Source organism: Ylistrum balloti, unplaced genomic scaffold (assembly GCF_031769215.1).
Source record: "Ylistrum balloti isolate Yb309-2 unplaced genomic scaffold, AGI_CSIRO_Ybal_v1 Utg370022, whole genome shotgun sequence".
Classification (NCBI taxonomy): domain Eukaryota; kingdom Metazoa; phylum Mollusca; class Bivalvia; order Pectinida; family Pectinidae; genus Ylistrum; species Ylistrum balloti.
Genome location: NW_026782089.1, coordinates 340,512 through 366,729, shown reverse-complemented (window position 1 = coordinate 366,729; position 26,218 = coordinate 340,512). Strand labels below are relative to the sequence as shown.

The 26,218-nt window shown below is 33.3% G+C and overlaps 1 protein-coding gene across 3 annotated transcripts; it reads left to right on the top strand.

Annotated features, from left to right (window-relative positions):
* Positions 1–1,057: 1,057 nt before the first annotated feature.
* On the top strand, positions 1,058–24,062 carry LOC132548636 (monocarboxylate transporter 10-like). Of its 3 annotated transcripts, none has more exons than XM_060212510.1 (7): positions 1,058–1,337; positions 9,707–10,097; positions 12,244–12,848; positions 15,908–16,274; positions 16,860–16,966; positions 18,616–18,694; positions 18,859–24,062. In XM_060212510.1, the coding sequence occupies exons 2-7, from the start codon at positions 9,830–9,832 to the stop codon at positions 19,293–19,295; spliced, it is 1,863 nt and encodes a 620-aa protein (XP_060068493.1). In that variant the 5' UTR covers positions 1,058–1,337; positions 9,707–9,829; the 3' UTR covers positions 19,296–24,062. The 3 variants fall into 3 exon arrangements, with proteins under 3 accessions (XP_060068493.1, XP_060068494.1, XP_060068492.1); XM_060212511.1 differs by having other exon boundaries at positions 1,058–1,433; positions 18,862–24,062; XM_060212509.1 differs by having other exon boundaries at positions 1,058–1,433.
* Positions 24,063–26,218: the final 2,156 nt, after the last annotated feature.

The window sequence follows — 26,218 nt, the reverse complement described above, 5'->3', positions numbered from 1 at the left end:
TCACAATGAGTAAACTTCAGGCAAAGTTAGGACGTGTTACCTATGTATTTGCTGTACACGTTACACATGTATCGAGTGTTGTTAAGTATTGCTTCATTGATTTTCTCTCTATATAACGTATACTGTGCGCTGTTGTGAAACCTATAATGATAGTATGTACTCTATCCGTTTCATAATAAAGTGCAATAATATAAAGATATACCTGTTTATCAGACCGTGACCGTAGCATGCACTAACAAGCAAGCTCTTAAATGTAAATATGTTTATTCATAACTAGTTGATATCATACGTAATTATAGAAATCTATTCTAATCATACAAATATATTCGGTATAATGATAATTGCCTGTTGTCGTTGAAAGTGCATAGATGGATGGAGTTCCCCAATCGATTGAAGTAGCGAGAAACCAAATATTTCCGCCTCGTCTTACAAACAGGGTTTCAAAAATATGTGTATTACAATATCACTTGTACTGAGACAGGCATGAAAATTACCACATCTGGTAACTTTAAGGGTATTTTAAGATTATGGCCAATTTGCGTCATCATGCATAGATTTAGATACTTTGAGAAAGATTTTTTTTTAAATATTGGAATTACATTTTATCCTGAGTAAAGACAAACCAAAATCTCTGTAGTTCGATAGTCAAATCTCTACGGTATAACAAATGCTAAAGACAGCACGATGAACTCCGTTAATGCCGTAATCTTTTCTGGCTCAGAATACATAAGCTTGTATATTTGTTACAATGATTATAACGAGATTACTCGTTGAATGCTTAATATACTAATCAGTCAGAGATCGATTATGACAGGTCACTAGTAATCGATCTTTGACTCATATCAGGTCGTAATCGATCTTTGACTTTTTAGCATTCAGAGCATCAATGATTAGTCATAACCGGTTTCAAAACGGCTCTTTTGACGCGAATCCATCTTTCCACACAAACGAATGCGTTCCGTTTCTTTCACATGATTTCCTGTTCCGATAAACGAGTAAACCAAAATATCTTCTGCTGCTGCTGGGATCGCTGTCAGTGCATCTTGAACTGTGGAATATAATTGTTGGCATTACCTCAGTATGGATATATAGCATGGAGTGTGTGTTAAAATCCTACTTATCATAGTAAAAAAATATGATTAGGTACGGCAATGCCAATAACAATGGTGGATAGTCCTAGCCTACTGGGCTTTCTCGTGAAAGTGGTTATGCTGTAAGAGTGGGATGTGAATAGCTAATACACCAACGATCAGCTGATCGCAGCGTGACCTTCGCCTTCCCAACCAGCGGTATCTAGGCCTAGCTCATACAAATCTAGATAATATTTACAAACGCGGGTACGTGAAATATACAGATGGAACTGTGTCGGGTTACATTTACTGTCTATGTTTTTGTAACTATTTCACTTGATACGTTGACAATCAGCTGACACGGTAAGTTGAACCGCTTTTAAGATACAAATTACACCTGTTCGCCTGACGGTAACTTCATTGTGTAGGAGACATACCAGTATTGTACAGGAGTATAAGGTAAAAGATTATCACCGTTTATATGTTATGTTATCCCTAAATAAAACAGGTTCGTGATTTGACCAACATGTTAGATGAATTTCGATGTAATGTCAGGAAATATTTAGTCATAAAAGTACAGTATAAACTTATTGTGTAAGTGCATATGAGTACTAGATAAAATTACCAGTAGATTAGAATTTTGAGAAATTGTTGGTTAATTCCATTTCTTTAACACTTTGTATGATGATATAACACTAGATTTGAAAGTCAAATTTATTTCAATATCTAATAATCAATAGATAAGATTTTATAACATTGTCAAAAATGCACCTTGAAAGTTACATCTAGACTAGTGGCCATATCAACATTTTATGATATCCATGCATGTAACACTAGGCCCCAATTTTGATTGCTATTTCTGTTATACAGAAAAATATTTCTTCCACATATTTTATTAAGTTTATTTCAAGAAAGATGCATCTAATTTGTGCGATAAGACTCATGGTAGATATTTCCAGACACATGACAAAGATGTGGCAGATAAATAACTGTTAACTATTTTGTTCCTCTGTATCATAATAATGGAAATTTCCATTAGATGTAGCATGGTATTGTGAAGCATGGTGAAATGAACTTTGGTCAAAATACTATAATCAGTAATTATGTCACTATTTTTTTCACCATCTTTTTTTTCAAATTACCCTGATACATTTATTTAAACACACATATAAGAAAAAATACCCATTGTAAAGTGAAGTCCTCTGCCCCACCAAGTAATTTCCCACCCTAGACATATTTTTTGTTAGTGTAGTTAAACTTTATTGTTGCAACAAATTTCAAGTGTCACCAGTTAGTGTGTAGTTAAAATGTTAAACTTTAATAAAGTTTGTTGTGATTGACTCCTTACCCGTCTTTAAAAATAAAGAATTATCAAGTATTACTATTATTATGTCCCCACCCTTGTTATTTTTATCTGTTTTATTATTTATAGAGGAAAATAATTATGTAAACAGATAAAAATAACAAGCGAGGAAACGTCAATTGAAAATAAATATAAAGAAACTTCACATTACCATGGGGGTTGGGTCTTGGGGGGAGCATTTAACATTTTCACCATAATGGTGAAATGAACCATGGGTCACTTTACCATGGGCACACTTTATCATACTACAATATTGGGTTATAGAAAATCAATGTGGAACAGAGCTTTCTTTAAAAAATTATTAGGAGACAAGCATGATTCAATCAGGTTCAGTCTGTATATACTACAGAACTCTGCAGTCCCCAGGTGCCAGGCCCAGGAATGGAGGTCATTGGATGAATATACATCTCCAGAAGGATCTGCAGCAGCAACATGCTTGAGTTCGAATTAGTTTGGAAAATTTAGAATAACACTTCTTTCTGATAACGTAGCCTTTATCTATTAAATGAACTTATTTGACATACACCGTAATGTGTTATTGTGATTGTAAATAAGTGTTAAAACTAGAGGTTTGGGCAACTGTGCATTCACATTTCAAAATTTCACATTTGACATGCTATTAAACTTATTCCTATTAATTTGAAATAAATTGGGCATAATATCCGTGCTTCTTTGTTTATGAGGACGATGGGTCTATAAACCTTTACTATTAAAATAGTAAGTTAAAAAAGCTATAGACAAAATAATGTTGAAGGATAGCTGTTATAAAGCACATAAATGAATGGGGTGGGGGGTGAGGGGGGGTGAATCTATTCAAGCACAAGTTATTCATGAAAAAAAAAATCCCTTTGATAACTGCCAAAATAAATTATTTACAAGGAACAACATATGAAACTTAACATGAAATTGTGAATCAATTTATACTTAACTTGTCGCATAATATTGTGTAATATATCTCATTTACATAAAAGCATGGCAGAAGTCTTAAAAATGATGTATTATAATGGTTCTGGTAACGAGAATCCAGGGTTTTAATATTATGAAGACATATCACCTGTTTAGACTGAAACATACATGTGCATACTTGTATATAGTTGAATACAAATCAATGTGGTACCTGCTGCATCAGATCAATAATTCAGTAACGTTCATGTAGACTGGTGCAATATTTAGTTTGAGATATTTGTTGACTATATATGAAGTCACAGTTAATTAATTGCTGTTGTGAAATGTGCAAATGTGTTACACTAACTACTGATTTAACTTATCAAATTTACCACCTTATAAAAATTCCTCAATAGCAGAGGAATAATCAAAGTTTATAGCACAAATTAATTCTGAATTCATAAATATTGCTAAATGATGTTATTTTTAAGTGTTTTCTGTCATGTCTAGTACAGTATAATGACTCATGATGACTACTTGCAGTGTAAGCAATGTCTTAAAGTTTTATTTATATTTAATGTGATCATTAGTCATACTACTTGACTGTATGATGATACTTCAGAGTATTATTTGAAGTACACACATGATTGAAACATGTTTATAACCTTTGTATATCTGTTAGCTTTTCTTCGTTAATTTTGAAAGGAGCTTTTTGTCTCGTTTTGTTAAAAAAATGACCAGTTGGGAAGTAAATTTTGTGAATGATGATCAATTTTTTTTAAAATATCAAATTTTCTTAAATAAATGGAACACATTTGCATGGCTGACAATACATGTAATACTGGGAAAAAAATTGTAGAAAAGAAAATCTCCACTGTTTTAATATATGGCATTTCCCTATGTTTATATCTGGATACAACTCATCATTTGTACGACTTTCGGATTAATCAATTCTAATGAACTGCAATTCCTGTACACAGGATTGGTTATAGATATTTTGTGATGAAGCCTAAGAGATGAAGTTGAAAGGAGAGAAAAAGAGACCATTGTAATGTTGAAATCTATCAGTCTGAATATCATCTTAATTTACATTTTATCTATTGTTTTAAAAAGTGATAAAATAACTCATGTGACTAGATAGATGGTTAATATACTGCAATTAAAACAGATTTGAAAAAAAAAAGAGTGAAGGACAGATTATGTGCATTGAGTTGGAACTGTTAAGATCATTCCTTTCTATGGGGGTTACTCCTGCTAAAGATGGTCACATAACACAAAATGAATCCCTTTGAAGAAAAAAAACTGTCGAAGTTAAAGAAATAGTAGATAGAAAAAATGCTACATATCAATATTTTTTGTAGGATTTTTCGGGTAAGATCAGAAAACCATTTCTCAGATTGTTGAGTCCCATTACCAAGAGATATTGTGGATCCTCAGAGTTTAGTGAGTCCCAAAAATCACAGAATTCTCAAGTCTTGCTCAAAGCGGATCAGTTTGGGATTCTTTAATACTATACCACATTTAAGTCATGAAATAGGATACAAGAGCTTTTTTTCCCAATATGTCTTAAACAGAAGGTATATTGAGAAACAACTCTATTTCTTAGGATTACTAAGGAAGCACAGTAGAGTAAACATTCTTTTGAGTATGTGTGTGTGTGTGTGTGTGTGTTTGAACATAGGGTAATGAGTAAGGGAATTGCTTTTGTTTGTATAGGTGACCATGTTAGAGAACTGCTGCTGTTTGTATAGGGAACCCCCAATTAAAAACAAATTGTATAACACACTCTCATTAAGCAAAATCTCTCTTGTATGTGTAAGATAACCCCATTAGAGGAACCACTCTTGTTTCAGCATGGACCTTATTTAGATCAACCTTTCAATCTGTATGTTTTTTGTCATTTTTCTCATATGTATAGGATGTCATCGTTAGGGAAACTTTTCTGGAATATTTAGAAACAAGTTCTGTGTCTGTAGAGGACTTACGATTTAGAAGGCAATCTCGTACATGTATCTCTGGGGAAACCCCTTTTTTAATGAGAGGAAATACTTAAACCAACTTTTTTGGTAAAGGACCAAAATAAGAGAAGGCAATGCTGTTGCTGTAGAGAAGAAACATTAGAACGTTTGCTGTAGGGGACAAACCTAAGAAAACTAACCTCATACTTCTTTATGGCACACATGATAGAGAAAGTGTTCTTTTTTGTTGTTGGAAACCTTCCATAGAAATAGATAATTCTTGATTCTGTAGGTTACCCACATTGGGGAAACCACTGCTGTTTCTGGTAGGGATAATGTGAGAGACCAAATTAGATAATCAACTCATGTTTTGGAATTGTAGTCATGTTAGAGAAACCACTCGTGGTTGTATGGAGGACTTGCATTGGGGAAATGTTTTTGTAGGGGACCCACATTAGTGCCACCACTATTGTTCTGTAGCAGACTTACACTAGAGAATCACTCTTGAATTTATGGGGTACCCACACTAAGGAACCCACTCTTGTTTTGATAGAGATCTTCATTTGAAAAAAGACTTTGTATGTATATGGTACCCACATTAGTGAAACCATTTTTGTATATATAGGGAACTCAGAGAAACCATTTTCGTTTCTGCAAGCAATCTACGTTTAAGAAACCAGTCTTGTTTTTTGTTGGGGACACAGGGTAGGAAACCCACTTTTGTTTTGTTAAGGATCTATGTTAGAGAAACAGCACATGTTAGTGTAGCATACATTCATTAGGGAAACCACTCATGTATCTGTAAGGTGTCCATGAACCTTCTCTTGTTTCGATAGGGAGCTACTTTACCGCTACCTTTTAATTTGTGTCTTCCTTTTGTATGTATAGGATATCCTTGTTAGGAGAAATATTCTTGTCTGTACAGAGAAGCTTAGAGAAGCAACTCTGTTTCTGTAGAAGACTTGCATTTTAGAAACCAATCTGGTTTTTGCGGAAAACCCACACTAAAGAGCTCTCTCTCGATTCTATAGAAGACTGGAGATTTCTAATTTTGTGCTTATTTTATTAGCTCCCCCTCCAAGAGCATGTGTCGTATGCTGTGATGCGACGTCCAGCATCAATTTTTTCCTTACCTTTACTTTGGATATTTGGCCCATAGAATACTGGAATGAAGGGCTACTAAGTTTATTCAAATTAATAACTTCGACCCGCTTTCAAATTTACATTGACCCACATTGACATGGGGAAAGTGTCTTGAAATCTTGAAACGACCACAAAAAAGCCCATAGTACTGATAATTGAGCATGTAGGATGATGAGATGAAGAATTGACATCTTTTTGCAATTGAATCTTCTTGAACAATCGCGACATTGAAAGTTACAAAGATATTTCAGCTACTTCTTTTTAATAACCAGGAGGGCCAAGGATCATGGTACTGTTCTTGTATCATGTTGGAATGAAGGACCTTCAAGTTTTGTCAAATGAATTATTTCAATCCAAGTTTAAGATCATAGGGATTAAATGTGTTAAAATCTTAAACGTCTTCTCAATAATCAATTGGCCTTGGGTTATGGTATTTGTGTAGAAACATGTCATGGAAGTGTGCTTTCAGATTTTCAGAAATGGACTTAACTGACAATGTCTTCTTAAGCTGCAGAACAGATGAGCGAATCAAGCAAATTATGACTCTAGTTTGTTAATTTTGTGTTATTAATCGAAGAAATGAAGTATAATTGAGGTTTAAGGACAGTTGGTTCAGACGGACACTGCCATTTAAAGAACTGTGTGCATTTTATGGTTTCAAAGTGACTGAGTAAACATCTGAAGCACCATAAACAGATGACCTTAATAAATACTTGTTTGCTATACCTCTTGTGAGACCCGCGTGGTGTCTTTAGTGAATTTAGAAAAAAAACATGTAGGTCAGTGATACCTAAGAGGGAGTGAACACAATGTATATCAAAATTACATACTCATAAATCAAGTCATGATTATTGTTAAGATGTTTTCATTGCATAGAAAAATCTTGTGATAGATATAGTGCATTGTGCATAAACTTTTTTTTCTTTTTTTTTAATTCATCACAACCAAATTCTGTCTGATGCATCATTGGATGAGGGAAACCATTTGTTAAATTCAGAAATATGATTCTGCCCTAGGGTTGAGTAATGGAGCTAAAAGGGGGAATTGTCGAGATTAGCTTTAAAACCACACACTTATTTCTTAAATTCAGAAATATAATTCCACCCAAGGGACTTCAAGCGGGCCCCAAAAGAGAACATAAGAATATTTTGCTATTCCTCCTTATTGCCTAGGTAGATTTCAACCAAATTGGTGTGAAATATTGCAGGTGAATTATCATTTCTTTCATTTAGAAAGTTAGTCGATTGGAAGATCTTGCCGCCAAAATTGACGAAGTTATTGTTCACCAGAATTTTATTCATTGTAACAATTTAACAACGTATTTTTAACCTTTCTTTGTGAAGAAAGCTCTCGTAAATGACAACGAAGTGGAAAAACTAAATGTTCTTTCAAAAGAAAAGTCTTCAGGAGAGGGTTTAAAGGATTGTTTAAAATTCACACATATATATCAATCATTCCATTTCTCAAGTAGAAAGTTTTACAATAATACTGAAGCCATGAATTTATAGCACAACGATTGGTGGAAAGAAGCTTTGATCAAGTTAGTTTAGCAACTAAACGAGCCAACAATAAAACGTTTATACAGATTCTTGTAAAGTTTATGGATCTAGGGAAGTTCGTATCCTTATCATGAGTAGACAATATGAACGATTGTAATACAGAGAAGTGATTTAACAGTATTCCTTCCTCTGCGATCAAGCCTAGTCTTTTTTGTAAGTACGAAGTGTAATTATGTCTGCAAGCAAGGATAAGGTTATCATATCCCTTGTCTGCAGGCACAATATAGATCACCGTTATTCTTAACCTTTTCATCATGGTGGGTATCACAAACTGTAACGCAAATGCTTTCACTCCCTTATGTATTGTTTTTTTCTCTTAAATCAATTGTTTGTAGAAAACAATAAATTGTTTTGAAATTCTGAGATGCTACTTTTTTGTGTGTGAGTAACAAAAATGTGAATAGAAATGAAATCCTGATGATTTAATAGTCACCATTTTCAAGCCTTCTTAATCGCTTAATTGCTGTCATTTTTCACACGTACTGTAAAATATTTTTGTCGCTATATATTTTCGTTGAACTCCGGGTCACTCTTAATTAATATTCACAGGAATTGTTAAAAACAGATACAAATTCACACGGATTATAGTAGCTGTTCTAGTGGATTTTTGAGGAAGATTTATTTACGAAATCAAACGAAAACGCACATTAATGCAAACCACGAAATTTGAGTTCCATGAATATATGACTTTACAGTACAAAGAAAATACATATATGCTACGACCAATCACCATATGATTACTATATAATTCTAAATAATCTTAATGGTAATTTTCGGTGAATGCCTACTCAGGCTATTGATTGCATGATACTTTTCTGAAAAAAGAAGTTTCGAATCTACCCTGTCGTGAACAGCATCAACATAAAAGTTAACATAAGATATCTATATTTGAAATTGTCAAGATCCAAGATAGGCGGATACTCCTCGTCAAAAGAAACGATAATTTGAGTCATTTTTTTATAGAGGGATACTAGAGGCTCAACAATAAATTACATAAAATTATAACAGAAGAGGTGAGGTTCTTAGGCCATCAAAGTTGTGTTGCTGCTGCATTTGATTACTAGTATTGGTAAACAAGTGTCTGAAGAAGACTCTCGAATAGTATTTCACTCAGGTTTTATAATCACTGACATAAATGTTTATTGGTAGAGAGGCAAAATTGCATCCAATTTGTTAAAAGTGGCATGCCTCCCATTTGAATCGATCAGAACTAAACTTTAGGTTTGATAAGTGCTTTCTTAAATTTACAATGTTTTAGTATCAATGGGATATAACACTATATATATGTCATATTGCTGTTATATTGCTGTTATCATACATACATATTCGTTCACAGTTTCAAATGGAATCATTGGAGATTCACATTGAATGTTATAGCTTTGTCTAATTCACTACTCATGAACACGTTGTTCTGATCGCTTTATCGGACAGTTTTACTTCGTACACACCTCGTGTTATTCACACTTACCCACTCCTACATGAACAAAGTTAACAATACAAAGTTCAGATTGTACGTTAGGGATTGCATAGTTGACAAAGCCAACATGCGACCACATCCATGTAATTGTTCTATATTTCTGTATAATTTTTTTTCTTAATCAGCTACTATTTAACATTGATGTTCTCACATACAGCTTATCACGAATGTTCCTTCATATATATATATATATATATATATATATATATATATATATATATATGTATATATCTATATATTTGTATTTACAGCGGTGAAAGATTAGAGAAAAGTTCACCCGACGCCTACTTAACAGCTAACCTGAACGTCTGGATAAAGATTATTAACTGTATATAAATCAACTTACACAGTGAAAACCTTCATTTTAGATCACGATGAGTGATCATATGGATGTCCAGAAACCTCTAAACGCTCACGGGAACGGCATGGAAAACGGAAGTCATCATGCTGCTAAGAAGAACAGTAGCCAGACTATGGGTGGTGAATTCGTTCACCCTGATGGAGGTTGGGGATGGGTGGTGTGCTTCACATCCATGCTCACCAATGGTACTGTGTTCGGAGTCATCAATACATTTGGAATCATATATGTAGTGATGCTGGATGAATATGCAGATGGAGACCCTAATATTTCTTTGAAAACATGTAAGTATCATCGATAATTATGCTAAATTGTGGTTAATAAATCTATATGTTTACGTTACCCTTTTTTTTACTTTTGTCCTCTAGTTGTCCTCTGTTTGCTTTTTGAGTTTGCTGTTTGTGTCACATATCAACACTTGTGTATGCCTCCTCATTTGTGTACATTCTGTGACGGATATTAGTTTAGGTTTATGTTTAATTAAAAAGATATATGCTGATATAATTAATATTTTATTCATATGAGGTACAGATTTTCATTTAAAACTGTTCAGTGTACCCATATACCTAACCAAAATCAATGGTATTTGACGTTATCAGATATCACAGCTGTCTGGTGATATAATCTGTAACATGATACGATAAGAAAATTGATGAAATAACTTTCTGTCAATCAGTTCAGGTTAATAAATATTAGCTTTGATAATGCTACACTGCAGTCAAAAAAGGTTTACACATAAATTTTCCTCGTCTTCTGAATATCCATTTTGTATTCTTCACTTGGAATTGTATTTAAGCTAACTGTGACCATATCAAACAGTGTCATACGATAGTAAAGAGTTGTCCTACACTTCTTCAAATTAACACACCTTACGTAATATGCACAATATCTCGATCGTTTTCAGTCTTTTTAAAAATGCCGAGTTACATAAGATGAAGCCAACATATACTGAAACTCAAGTCACTATGACAGATGCGATTACGGTCGATTTGTGTGGTACCTGAAATCTATATATACTGGCAATGTTGACAAACGATTTTGCTACCACTACGCACTTTTAATCATATGTTGCAACAGATATCCATGATATCAATAAGTTTTAGTTACAAGTTTGTATAAAAGTATGATTTACACAAAATTTTACTGATTTACTAAATATGTTAATTTATAAATATACACATCTAGGTAGGTCAAAATACGCATTCCAATCATGATCAAGATATTCAATGAAAACAAAGTTTAAGGCTGCGTTACAGACCTTTGTATACCTGTCTTTGTTTTGAGCGAATATGTAGTTCACTTTGGGTGCTGATTTAAAATGTGTACACAATATATAGTGTAGCCTCATATGACCTTGACCATGTCACCTAAATGGACGTGATTGCACTTGTAATCTTGACATATTTATTAGTCAATGGCTTTTCGCTGGTCTCATAGTTAGTTTGTATTTGATAGTGTACTTGGCGACTGAAGAATTCATTGACCTCTGAATAAGTATTTGATAGATTGAATTAATATCAGTAATTTTATATCTGTGACTTTTTTATCTTCATGTTGTGTCTTTGACGTTTAATTTAAAGTTTCATTTTCGTTTTGTTTCTCTCATGTTTCTGGTATTGCTATACCCCATATGTACCACCAACAACGGTACAAATCATTAAAAAAAATCATCGTTTAACCAAATCTACTGTTTGAATTATGGTTTGTCACATGCTTGGCGAGGTTACCTAGTGCGGTCAATGGCCTACGCAGTGATTTCCCAATTAAGACGACAGTGTCAAGTTGCTGGTGGCTGTTGAAAGGATAAGGTGTATTGATAAAAAAAACTGTTGTTGAGCTATAACACATAGCAGCCACAAACACATGTTTTGTATTTTGCTAAGGAAAGAGATACATGATTATTGACACGTAGACAGTACCTCTTGTAATCATATAGTCTAGACTAATCCGATCAACTAACGTTGTTTTGTGTGCAAACAGTCACATACATTATATAATACCATAATATAATTAATATTATAAAAATATATTCTCCGACATTGAACACTTTTGAACAATTTTTGCCGATTATAAGGAAAAGGATATAAAAATCAGCAAAATATCAACTCAAAATTGAGTGTGAAAGGAAAAACATTGGAAGCTAGATACAATTGTTGGGAAAATGTAAAGACATTAGTTATTATTTTAGTCAACGACAAGTTTGCAAAGAATGTCCTATGTTTTCATATACTAATCTACACCCAAATCAATACATTTCAGGCAAACAGACGAAGCTCGGGTTGGTAATACGTTATGGGTAAAACGCTATATCGCGCTAATTATTTGTGTTGATATCTTCTTGTTGCATTACGCTTACTTTCGTCATTAACATTCTTTTTTATTTCATTTCATTGTTCAATGTTCTCATAGTGATCAAAACTCTATTTTCAGCCTTTGTTGGTTCCGTGTGTACTGGCGTGACATTTTTGATGTGCATTGTATCCAGTATTCTAAGTGACAGAATCGGAATTCGACCTATCGCTGTGATAGGTGCAGTGTTGGGAATGACGGGCCTAATTATCAGCGCCTTTGTGACGGAACTAGAGATTCTTTATTTATCCTACGGAGTTTGCCTTGGCATTGGCGCAGCATTCTCATATTCTCCATCTTTGGTGATCCTCGGACATTATTTCAAAAAACACATGGGACTTGTGAACGGCATGGTGGCGTTCGGTAGTGCCTTATTCACCATAGCTTTGTCGCTTGGTCTTCCAAAAATGTTAGAAGCATTGAAAATCAGATATACATTTCTTGTCCTCGCAGGCTGCTACTTCATCCTCATCCTTGGTGCTCTGACTTGGAAACCATTAATTAAAAAAGACAATCTTGCAGCAATGGCTTTATCAACAGAAAGTGTGTATGAACACTGCAATGATTGTTGTACATGGACACGAAAGTTTTTAAATGTCAGAATATTTCGGAACAAGGCATACGTTGTGTGGTGCCTTTCTCTTGGTGTTGCGCTAATAGGCTACTTTGTACCTTTTGTACATTTGGTACGTATTTCTTACAGATTTGTTTTTTAAATGTTGATTAATTACATTCATGTGACGTTTAGTGTTAAAAAAAACAAAGTCAAAGGGGGAAAAAGAATTTTTATGATGAATTTAGATATATGTCGAAACTCGTCCACGCTGTCTAACCGCCTCAGTGTGGAACGATAAAGTTCTGTCCCCTGACCTGGACAAACAAACAATTATAAAATTACTATTGATAATTGTTTGAGACACAGTCCAAGGTCATTTTGAATTTAAAATATCGTAATAGATTAATCTAATGAATGGGCCAAAGTAAAAGTGTTTTTATTCTCAACTAAATCATATATTCTGGGAGGTTTTGACAACAGCATTTTAGTCGAGGAATTTCATTCTATTCTTTTTATATGGATTTTTCTTCATTCAATAATGATTTATTATAGAAAACGAGATTTTCTCTGAGCAATGCAAGTGTAAGTAAAATTTATATTCCAGTATTCATTAATGTACCATTGATTTAGAATTAGAATGACCAAATAATGGTAAGTTAGACGTCAAACCCCAACATTCCGAACAATTCACTTATTGAATTGGCCTGACGTAACCTATATCTCTCTTCTTGACACATTTTTATTTTCGAAATTGGCTTCTTGATCATGGTATTATTGATGAGGCCTTGATATAATTAACGGCTGTACAATACCGTTGAATTCACTATCTGTCATATCCAGTGCATCGTATCACTATATTTGTTAGGGTTAGGGTACACGATGCTAGGCCTATTCATTTCTGTATCTTTATATCGTCCGGGGACGTTGCATTATATTGGTGGATATATGCTCCCGAGGGTTTCCGATGCGCTTTATGTCACTATTAAATCGATATGAATGGATGTACTGTTCAGAGGATACAAATGTGTTTTTACATACATGTAAAAACAATGAAAATGTATCAAATATGTTGATTCATGTGACATTATCAATGTGTTGAATACATGTGTATGATTATTCATGGAGTTTATGAACCTCTTTATGTATAATAAGCTCATTATTATAAGATGTGGGACAGTTCATTCGTACTTCGTACCTTATCCGTAGTTTAGTCATCTTCCTTTTAACAAATGTAGTTATAACTTTTTCTAGAGAAACAATGGACGGATCTCTCTAAATGAATGAACGCGGGTCTCCTTTTGTCTCTAGTTATGCCTTTAGCCCTATCGGAACTGATCTTTAAAAAAGCAAAAGGACTTGAACACTGACGTTTTGTTATCGATATTACTAGAGTAGTATCGCAATGATTTCAAACGCACTTTGTACCTGGTGCAACGTTCAGTCGTCCGCCCCTTAACAAATGTAGACATCAATATTTTTCTGAAAAAAATATCTTCTACATTATTTCATTGGGAAATATTCTATTGCCTTGTGTGAGGATATGTCTACGATCATGTTTGATAGAAGTGTTGTTGTATACCTTGTTCTCATCTTGGAACATGACTTTACATTCTTGGATAGACAAAAAATGGTCGTTGAAGACTTTACCTTTCAAAACATATTTTATAAATCTCCTTTTACATTTTCAGGGTCCCTTTCGTTTCTTCATATTTTGCTCTAATTACACATCGAATTGATGTAAGATCCTGTTAACATGTCGGTATTTTGTTTGTTATTCGATCTCAATGATCGCACGCTATATTGTTTTCAGACTGATTTGAAAAGACTTCGATATGGGCAGTGAAAGTTCTTATTTAGCTATTTTTCATGAATTTCTTAAATTCCGCGCATAATCCACTTGGATTTTTTAAAATAGCCACATGTTTATTAATGTTCACTAGTCAACACAATGCTGAAAAGTTCAAAGGTGCATAGTATCAATACGCATCATTAGATATTGGGTGCCAAGATCTCTATGGAATTTCTTTCACTCTTGTTTCTGCTCATTTTCATTTCTGGATTTTCACACTTAAATACCTTTTTTGAAGGTGATTGTTGTGGAAAATTTCCAGATGTTGAATGACTTTGCCCTCAGTATTTATCAATCGTTGATATCCAGTTTATGTAGACTAGTGATAACAGGTTTACGCTTAGGTCGACTGTCTAGGTCTATCTCTTCTAGTACTAGAAACGATTTCATTTCATGTTCCTATTTTTTTTCTGATAGCAGCTTATAGAGTTTGTGTCTAAACAGACTTATAATATACCCAAATCAATTATAAGGGAACCTGAAAGATGGTTCGAGTAAGCTAACAATCCCTAGCAAGTTGTCACTGCTTGTGGTAGCAAGTTTTTTTTATTAATTATCTTATTAAATTTGTTTTACAACAAATGTCAAAATTCATAATCTTTTGACCTTGGACTGATTATACACCTATTCATACTATCCCTAAGTATACGATATTATATATCATCTAGGCCAGTTTCTCGACGAAGATGTCCATATGTACTGTCTGGCAGACAAAGTTCGTCTGGGAAAGCGCAATAAAATGTTAATAGTGCATGTAGTTTTTAATGACGGTACACGCGTATTGAAATCAAGCAGCAGTACATATTGTAGATAACCATGTCTAAATAGTACATTAATTTACCACGTCCATCGTATAAACTCACCTGAAAAGGAAATCAAGGGCATCAGTCGCTTATCTCGATCTTTTCCCACAGCGAAACAAACGCGGACAGCTTTCCACCAGGCTGTTACGTTTAATAAGTTCAATTTCCCTATTATTAATTTTCCATTTCTGGATAACAACATCCCTAAACCTCCGACCTGTGGTTACTACATGAAGCAGGTGACTCGACATCCAAAGGCCTGTTTGCATGTTTAGGATTTCTGTGCAAGAAGTCATCAACTGACAGACAAACTGATACCACAGGATTCAAAAGGTTATGAAGAAGTTTTAGGTCGCCATAGTGATATCATTGAGACAAATTCAGTTTCTAATCTTTTTTTTTTTTTCATAATTTGCCTTAGTTTTATTTAATTGAGTAAGGGTTATGATTATGTTGACATGTTAATATTTTCTTTCAATTTTTTTTCGATCAATTAGTTTGAATGCTAAGTATGATATGTCCTTCACTGCATTTCAGGTAAAACATACAAGAGATCGGTTTCCTGGCACAGATGGCAATTTGCTGATAACTTTTTTACAAATAACGTCTGGAATTGGACGGTTAGTGTTTGGCAAAGTTGCTGATTTTCCCTTTGTCAACCGCATTTACCTTCAACAGGCATCTTTTCTTATCATGGGTGTGGTAACTGTATGTATTCCTCTTTCCGGTAGCTATGGAGGACTTGTTGCTATAAGCCTAATATTTGGGCTTTGTGACGGAATTTTCGTTTGCTTGCTTGGGCCAATTGCCTTCGACATCGTTGGACATAGAGAAGCATCACAAGCAATAGGCTTTTTACTAGGCATCTTTGCTGTACCTTTTGTAGTTGGACCACCAACAGCTGGTAAGCTTAATGATTGCGATGTAATGTAGTTTCAAAAATTTGTCGTAGCATTTCAAAATTAGTTGAACAAAATGAATTTTCGAAAAGATCGAGTAGGGTATTAGCGTAACATTCACGTACTTTTGTTTGATCTGATTGATCCGGCATATTATTAGTCTCAATTGAAAGTGTATGTAGTTACGGTTTTAATTTACCCAAACCAGGTATCTCAGGGCTATGTACATGATTATCAATTCATTTAAATGTATTCGAAAATTCGTTTATCTATTTGTACAGGTAGCAGGTCATTTAATAGGATCAAGACGTGGTTTTTAGTCTTTGTCTAGTTTTAAGTACAATGTTACGGCAAACTATCTAGGTCTTCTCAATATTTAAGTTTATCAAAATCTAGCAAGTGGATTGCATGTCTCAACGACATGTCCTACAGGTGACACTATTTTAAAGATATTCAGTCGAAAACTGTACTTAAAGTAAATGTTCGTTTATGACGTAGGTTACGATTCAATTCAATTAAGTTTAATTCTACACCATTTAATTGTTCAATGCTTGCTCAGGGTCTTTGATTAAGGTCGCGTGTCATTGCAGGGGTGATATACGATACAATGCACTCCTATGACCTTGCATTCTACATTGCTGGAGGAACGCCAATATTAGGTTCGCTGCTTATGTTCCTAATTCCAAAAGTGAAACAGGTTAGTATATTTAGGCTCATAAAATATTAAAAGAGCATTCGTTTCGTAAAGGTTAATCACCTATTCAGTTCGATCATAGTTACATTCAAATTTAGTCTTATTGTTATACCATTTTATCGAATTCTCCCAAGACGTTCAGAGATTGACAGTAATACCTTCAGTGTTTGACCCACATCAATTTAGAACACATCCACTACTATTCAATACTTAATTTGTTGATTGTTAACATACATACTTAAAATCTTGCGCATGCCTTTACTTAATAATAACCGTGAAACGTTTTTTTATTCGCAACATATTGAACTGATCCGAGGAATAAAGAAATGAACTACCTTTATGAATTAAAGCCTAGCAAGGTGCATTAAAATGTGATATTAGCGCTAAAATTAGACGATTCCGTGATTTGTAAGGATTTTTAGGTCATCTGACCCGAAGGGTCGAGATGACCTATAGCCATCGTGCTTCGTCCATCGTCGTCCGCCATGCGTCGTCTGTAAACTTTTCATTCAACTTCTTCTCAAATACTAGAAGGCCTAGGGGGCTAATACTTGGCCCATAGCATGCTGGCATGGAGCCATACAAAGTTTGTTCAAGTGAATGACCTCGACCCACTTTCTAGGTCACAGGGGTCAAATATGTTAAAATATACAAACAACTTCTCTTCAATAAGCGAAAGTCCAAGAGTGCTGATAATGGACCTGTAGGATGCTGGGATGACATGCTACTAAATTTGTTCAAATGAATGACCTTGACCCACTTTCAAGGTCACAGGGGTTAAATATGTTAAAATATGCAAATGACTTCTCAATAACCTAAATGATTAGAGTGCTGATATTGGGCCTGTAGGATGCTTTGAGGAAGTGTTACCAAATGTGTTTAAGTGAAACCTTGACTCTCTTCAAATCAGTTCTTCTTAACCAAAAGGCTCAGAGTGCCGATATTGGGCCTGTAGGATGCTGGGAGGAAGGACTACCAAGTTTTTCAAATGAATAAAGCCCACTGTTTTAACAGCAGACTCACTGTTGTTAGAGTTTGGCTTGCTTTTTGTCAGATGACCGTTAAAGCCCATGGGCCTCTTGTTATTTTGAGAAGAGTAGGTGCATGTATTTAGGAATTCAACAAAGTGCCCTGGGAATGCTTGTGTTGTGAATGCATTTTCGGTTTAACTTTTCTATTCCATTTCTGGCGCCAAATTTAAACATACGTGACGTAGTAAATGAATTTACTGGGTAAACTTCATCAGCTTTTAATGTCATGTTCGTTGACTTCTTTAATCAACGTTTCATCAGAAATCTTCTTCGACAACCTGCTTGTTTGATAAAACATGTGATCGTACACTATTTGGCATTTCATATGTATAACGCTTAAGAATTTAGATTTAATAACGATACGTGTTTTATGGTGGGGTTTTCATTTTATAGTATCCAAATAGGATGTAGATGTAGATAATGGTGAAGGAGATTCATAAATGAAAAGAAAATTGAGCATTCAGCAACAATATTTTATTTTTTATTTGACATGGCTAATTAAGTCCATGGACCAATATATTAGAAGGAAATATGCCCTTACATATATGAGCATATCACACATAATTCATTAACATAGTATTTCGTTTTCTTAATTAATTTCCTTTTGTGTACTTCATTTAGAATTATCCGGGTGCCACAGAAGCAGAAAATTTTGCATCAATTTCAATGTTGGATCTTCGTGAGAGAGTTTCGCCAAGAGGTTAGTTATCGTATACTTCTGACTTGTTTTGTCTTGTCTGCTTTGATATTGCCATACCACCATTTTTACGTTATCGCCATCGAGTACTTCATATCAATCAATCTATCATATAGGATTTATTCAATATTTCGAATTATTTTAAAGAAATAAATTCTTTGTTTCAGTAGATATTGAAAGATACAGTAGTGCCTGTACAAAGACGGGACCGTCTACAACTGAACTTCAGATTGTCAATGCAGACGACATCGTCTTCAAAAATGGCCATATCATAGCTGATGATATAGATGTTACGCTCAAGGTTGAAAAGTTTGAAAGAACGACTAGTTACACTTCAGAAGAAGCAAACTTATTGTCGGATGATAGAGCTGATGTTAATGAAAATAAGTCTTACATCAAAAGTAATCTGCAAAACAACGATAACAAAGTCGATCCAAGGACCGGTGATCGGTCTTCAGATTTCAATGATGGTGAAGAAGTAGCAAGCACACACGATGAGACATTAGACATTAACACCTGCGAACAAAGTTACGAAGCAGATACTCTGCTTAAAGAGGTGAATGAATGCTTAAATGAAAGGCAGTCGACAATATCGGAAGTTTAACTTTTTAAAATTGCTTTTACAGAATTACTCAATTTTTAAATCACCTGAGACAAAGTGGCATTGTGACCTAGTGCAATCACCTTCATCCGGCGTCGTGCGTCCGTAAACAATTTAACATTTTTTCTTTTCTAAAACCCTTGATCCGATTTCAATGAATTTTACAGAAACCTTCCCTGAACAAAAAATGTGAATTATACAGTCCCTTCTCCACAGGAGCCTAAGGGGCTGGGCCAAAATGAGTCAAATTGGCCCAAATTCAAAAACCTTCTTCTCAAGACCCAGGTATGTTAGAAAGAATCAAATACTCTTCATGAGTGGAAGCATCTTAGGGTGCTTTACCAAAATTGTGAATATCATGGCACCAGGTTGGGAGGGGGTAACGTTTACTATAGTTTATATAGGAAAACTAGATTTTTGAGCATAATTTGTTTAATTTTCATTAGAAATATATCAAACTTGCTTAGAATTTTGAGTGAAGGATGACGGCTTAATGATATGCCCATATTGATCCTGATTGACCTCCAGGGGCCCGGAATTGAACCATCTTAAGGAGGAATTTTTTTTAGACTTATTGTAATTTTCATAGAATAGAATGCATTTCTGAGCATAACGTTGGTTATTTCAGTGTCACAATTCCTGTTTCATAACACTTGATAACTATCCTTTAATGTTTATATTCAATATTGCTTATCTCAAGTGACCGTCAAGGCCGCTAGGCCTCTTGTTTAATATAAAATCGTAATTCTAATCTCAATGTTCCAGCATGTAAGAACGATGATTACGCACATATTTCATCCGTTTCAACTCTTAATATTTCCAAAATCATTGAATTTCATATTTTGTGCAATAGTTTATAAACGATGGAGCAATTTATTCTACAATTTAATACCCAAAACAAAGAGTCAAATTTATCCCACTGTGTCCAAATATTTCATAAAATGTTGACATGTGCTTCGAATACATTGTCATTATAATTTAGTGTAAAACTTGCCCCAAGGCAGGTGAAGAGGGTCTGGTCAGTGTACAGGGATAAGGCTTACTGATATTTTATCTTTGACAAAGTTTGATAACTAGCCATAACTTATTTTGCCATTCTTACAATGATTGTACGAAAGACAACGCTCAAGTGGAGAGCATCATTTTAAGATTATTGAACTCCATCAACCTCAATTATCTTTTTTTTATATTTTGCTGAATGTTTGATTATACTATCACATAGGTGTTCACTTATATTCTATACATGATGGGCATTAATCATTAGATTAAATCGTAAAATGCTCACAACAACTGATTTAGAACAATATCTATTTCTAAATAAAAGAATATGAGTGTTCATTTTGCCTAGTTTCACCGCATTTAGGTTTATGACCAAGCTTCTTGGTAACTGTTCATTTTTAGTCAGTTTGAAGTTTAATTTTTCAAAATTGTATGTTCAACAAAGATTCCAGGTTCTAATTGATATAAAGGTAATTTAACTTCATTTTTTCGTGATACAGTACAGTAGATCCGTTTTATTGCCTTCCAATGTGCATTGTTTCAATATGCTTGTTTAAGAAGAATGGTGCATTTTCATTACAACAAAACTATGGTAATTGTGACATAGGAAAAAGAATCACTGTCGAATCTGCATCGTCACAAATTTATTTTTTCCTCTTTTATGCATAACGAACGATTGCTGTGGTATCATTCTAATATTGCTGGTGTGTGTATGAGGTCAAATACTGCTCTCCAGTCGAATCTTACAACGAAATCCGTCTCATAGTTATTCGACACACCACTGTTGTGGTAACAGCGGAATACATTACTTGGTTATGACGAGACTATCGATTTTGTATATTCCGATATATTGCTCTGATTTGCAGTCAAGATATATATATTTGTCTCACAATATTGTTGTTTTAGTTATTTTGTATGCGGATACATAAGCAATGTTGCGTTTGCCATCATAATGCTGATCAAGAAATCATAGATATTTGGTTAGACTTTATTCCATTATTGCTTTCCCTCGTTGCAGAATAAAAAAAACAAAGTTGTTTTTTCATATTCACAATTCTGTTATGGGTATGATGTTTTGAAAGCATCACTTACGTTATCAGATGGTAAACTTTCTGTTTACTCCTTTCTTGTTGCTTCAGTTAATTGAATAAGAGTGGTTGTAAAATATAGCATAGAAGATGTGAAGACAGCGCACAACCACAATGAAAACAATTTCATTTGAACATAAAAAGAAATTATATTGTTTGAAAGAAAAAGATTAAATTTAATAATTTCTCTAAGATTGTGATACAATTCGTAGATTTAATTTGATGTTATAACATTCTGTTATTGATATTAGTTTGGAATTGTGAAATGTGTTTCAGTTGCAATATTAGGATTCATGTAATAAATAAATTGTGTTGATATACACACACCTTAGTCAACCATTGGGCATATTGTTATAAAATGACGAGTTTGCTTTATACATGTGTATACTTATGTTTATTATCATATGTTCTTAAGTTTAACAAAGTTTAGCGTTTTATATGATAAAATCAATTCTATAGTCCCAGTTTCGTGATATTTTTCTTAAGTAAATAAATTATTCATATTATATCAACATTATATACAAATTTTATTTTGCATTCGTTTCAGACTTATATTTCAGGTTTGAAATATATTGTCATGTTAGGATATTTTATGGTAGAGATCATTAACAGACGTCGACATCTGGGTTTTCCAGCTGATGTATGTGTATGTCAATGTCTGTCTGTGACTATGAATTTAGCAGTCGGTTGATGTTCATGGACATGTTTTGAATATCCAGAAATGTGTCTTTGTGATTAAGTAACCAAAATAAACATCAGGAGAGAATGTTCTCTCTATCTGATATCCATATACACTTAAACGTTCAGTTGCCTACCAACATGCTTTCCTTGATTAATTGATAAACGCATATAATGAATGAAATAATTAATTTGCATGTAGTTTTCCATTGGTGTGTTCAGAACATTTTTACCATTTTATCATTGGTTGCTTAAATTTTGCTTTTTCATTTCTATTATTATGACTTTCACATTGGACTGCATGTAATTGTTAAGGTTGTAAGCTGGTATTATGGTATATCTTGGAAGATTGTATATAAGACACAAATAGATGATACACCTTACATGATAAAGTCAGTATTAGACACATTATATACATAGGCGGTGGAGGCAAATCAAAATTGGTCAAATCAATATCAAGTTATATAGATGAAAAGGTGTCCTATTCTCGTGATATATTTCAATATTTGGGTTTTCATAAAAAGTAGGAATATCTGTATATAGTGAACCATACCACAGTTGATATGAATAAAAGTTGAAACGTAACATGCAGGTTTAAGGCAAACATCGGGAACTAATAAAAATCAGCAGCAGTCCCCCCTGAAAATTACAAAAACAAAAAAAAAAAAAAAAAAAACTGAAAAAAACACGCAAGTGAATGGCATCTGCCGGTACAATTTTAGTATTAGATGCATTATGTGCCAAATAATGAACTAAACAATCTTGTCCAGCTTTTTCGTCCTTTTAGGACTCGTAAGAGATGAAAGGTGTATGGTTAGAATACATATATGTATGTAATATTGAGAAATTTACTCATCTGCACATGTTTATGCTTATGAATAAGCAATTCATTTGGATGCTCCTCTGGAGATTGGCAACAATGAGTCACAAATTGCTTGTTCTCAAACACTTCACTATTATCATGGAGACTATAAATCATGTTTGTAAAACATAATGGTTCCTTTTAAAAGGGAGTAGAGATTACGTGTGTATGTGTTCATTTCAAATATAGAGTGTGATATAATCAGATGCTTTTGTTTTAAATGTTTTATAAGTTTACCTGTCAGGTAGTGATTTGCGAAATGATATTAATAATAATTATTTGATACTGTGTGATAACAGATTTATTTTTGTTAATATCTGAGTTGCCAATCAGTGTGCAAATACAATTTGAATAGCTGTGTGTTGATTTTGTTCATGATAACACAATGTTTTGCTACAATTTGAATAGCTGTGTGTTGATTTTGTTCATGATAACACAATGTTTTGCTACAATTTGAATAGCTGTGTGTTGATTTTGTTCATGATAACACAATGTTTTGCTAACAGAATTTTCTGAAGAAACTATCTTTTTATGACTTCAGTTTTTTTGTTTGTAGCCGTCCGTCAACAAATCAACTTCTGTAAATGAAATGTGCTTTAAACTTTCAAGGATAAATACAACCTTATAATGACAAACATCCGCTCCACACGTTGGACATTGATATTATAAATGGCAATAATATATCATTAGGCTGGATTAATTGATCAGGTTCATTTTGATGTGACAATGATACTCAGATGATCTAATTATCATGTATTGAAAATATTGTAAGGCAGATATTTCCAATAGAAAACATAGCTATTGTTTTGGGTTTTAATAAATATGCAAGTAATATAGATTATGGTCTCCCTGTAAGAAAAAGCAAAATTGATATCCAATGTTTATTTATACTGTACTTATTTTTAAAAAGTTCATTCCCTAAAAGTGCATATTTGACAAGATTTGAAATTTTGGTTTGAGTCAGATTATTGTAACAAGACGAGACATCTGTTACATTTTGAAATTAGATATACGCACTAAACTGAGACTGATACTTAACTTATTGTTTTACTTGAAAGTTTGTTACAAATTTTGTTACTGATATAAGTTGTCTTGTAATTTCATTGGTAAATTGTTAGTTGAATAAAACAGATGGAAATATTTGACAGTTACCTGGGTTTTCATTAAGACAGCGAGTATGTGGCTGGAAAACAGTTTTGAAAGAAATTGTCTGATTGCTTGTATTATAATTTAGATAGCACACTGTGTTGAACTAATGAGTCACTTGCTTAAACTGCTGGATCTAGAAAATTACCAAAGAATCATGCTAAAAAAATTTAATAATGTTAAATCAGTATATTGATCATTAAGACATTTTTTAGATCAATTTAAAATTTGTTCTTTTCTTCATCAACTTTAAAAAAAAAAAAAAAACCAAGAGACCCATGTGGTATTTATTGCTAACATCAGAGTAGGACAATTTCAAAATATTCAAATCGAGCAATTTTCCTACATACTAGATCTTAACATTTATGTAATGGATATATTTAGGATTGTAATGCACTGTATCATTAGATCATTAGAATTTAAATTGAATTTAGCTCATTTTAATAACACATAATTTAATTTCTTTCTCGTTATCTCATTTGAATGTTTAAGTGTATCACCCTTTATCCTAGCATATCAATTATACATTCAGACGAAGCTTTTAAACGTAGATTACTTTTTAAAAACTTTAAACCCTTTACTCCTTAATTCTTCTACCAAGTTTCCAACTAATTTCAAACTTCCGAGCTTGAAATTTGGTCACTGTTACTCGTCCCATCTTGCTACTAGCCAAATACGACCCTGGATCTCCCATTTATTTAGAGGAAATTAAATAATGATCCTATAACATTTGGCTTCTGTGGGTTAAGGTAATTCATGAACAATTTTCACACTATGATGCTAATACGTTGATTTTACGCTGATGACATAGCCTTAATCGAGCTAAGAATGTTGTTATATGTGACACCAGACCAGATTTACTTTGATACCACAACACATTTATCTCTGCAATTGATGCTTTTATGAAAAGAAAATGTCTAAAATAATGTGTTCAAAACATGATCAACTCTTGTGGCTAAATAACACGATACCGTACATGCTTTTTCCACGAGACTTTCAGGGTTATCTGAACACTGTAACAATAGAAGATATCATTGCCACTTGACAAATTGATTGCCCTTTACAGAGCATGCTTGTGGTTGAATGACATTACCCTAGATTTCTTGTTTATTCTTCAGAAGTTGTTTAAGAACTTTAACAGATTTTAAAGTGAGTTAAGCCTTTAAATGGAAGAAACTTAATCACAACATTCCAACGGAGAAATGTAACATTCAGTCTTCTTTGCAGTCAAAAAAAGGCCACATTTTATTTGTATGACATTTTAGGTGAATGAAGGTCATTCAATTTTGAGTGTGGTACCACATCATCCCACCAACAACAATGCTTTCGCACAAGACCTTTAGGTTTATCACAACTTGTTTGAGGACTTCAGTTATTACTGTGCAACAATATTGCAAATATATAAACATATTTATTTATTACTGTTTCAAAAAAGAAAACACAACAATATTATAAAATTGATATTTTTTCAGAGATTCTTTAATTTCATTAAAATTGCACAATCAGTAATTTGCCAGTTTTTTTTATATTTACATGTATTCAGAAATTCAATAATTGCATAACAGTATATCTTTAATTATTCATATCAAAACATGTCTTTGCACTAATTTAAAAATATGCACCCGGTATGAAGATTGTGTAATACACTTCCCTTAGAAAAGACTTGAAAAATCCTGTGTAGTGATACTGTATCGATAGATATTGGAATTTACTAAGTGCATTTTTGAAGTATTTGCAAAATAAACCACAGAGTCATTAATGAGCATCTTTATGAAATAATGATATTCAATATCAACAGGTTTCCATGACATTCAATAAATTAGTTTATATCTATGATGAATGATTAAATAGTACATGAATTTATGTAAATGTACAATTTCATTAAGAGGTTTAACCATCATACTTATCTTATTTATTAATCAGACAAAAACATCAAAGCTTGTATAGTTTCAAAGCTTCCATTAAAAAGCATGTAATATGAATGTTGAATGTATTTACAAAGCATGCTCTAGATCAAAACACAGTGATATTCAGTCTGCACTATATTACAGCAAAGACCAACACCTGAACAGCTGACTCTCATCAGCTGTCTTCCATAGACCCAACAAGACAATAAGCCTGTCAAAATGGTTATCTTAATTAATAAATGAAGT

What these genes read in the sequence shown, in the direction of transcription:
- LOC132548636 (XM_060212510.1), top strand. Translation starts at nt 9,830, where the DNA reads ATGAGTGATCATATGGATGTCCAGAAACCTCTAAACGCTCACGGGAAC. An exon ending in TAATATTTCTTTGAAAACAT is followed by an intron (nt 10,098 to 12,243) that starts GTAAGTATCATC and finishes CTCTATTTTCAG; the next exon opens with CCTTTGTTGGTTCCGTGTGT. An exon ending in TTGTACCTTTTGTACATTTG is followed by an intron (nt 12,849 to 15,907) that starts GTACGTATTTCT and finishes ACTGCATTTCAG; the next exon opens with GTAAAACATACAAGAGATCG.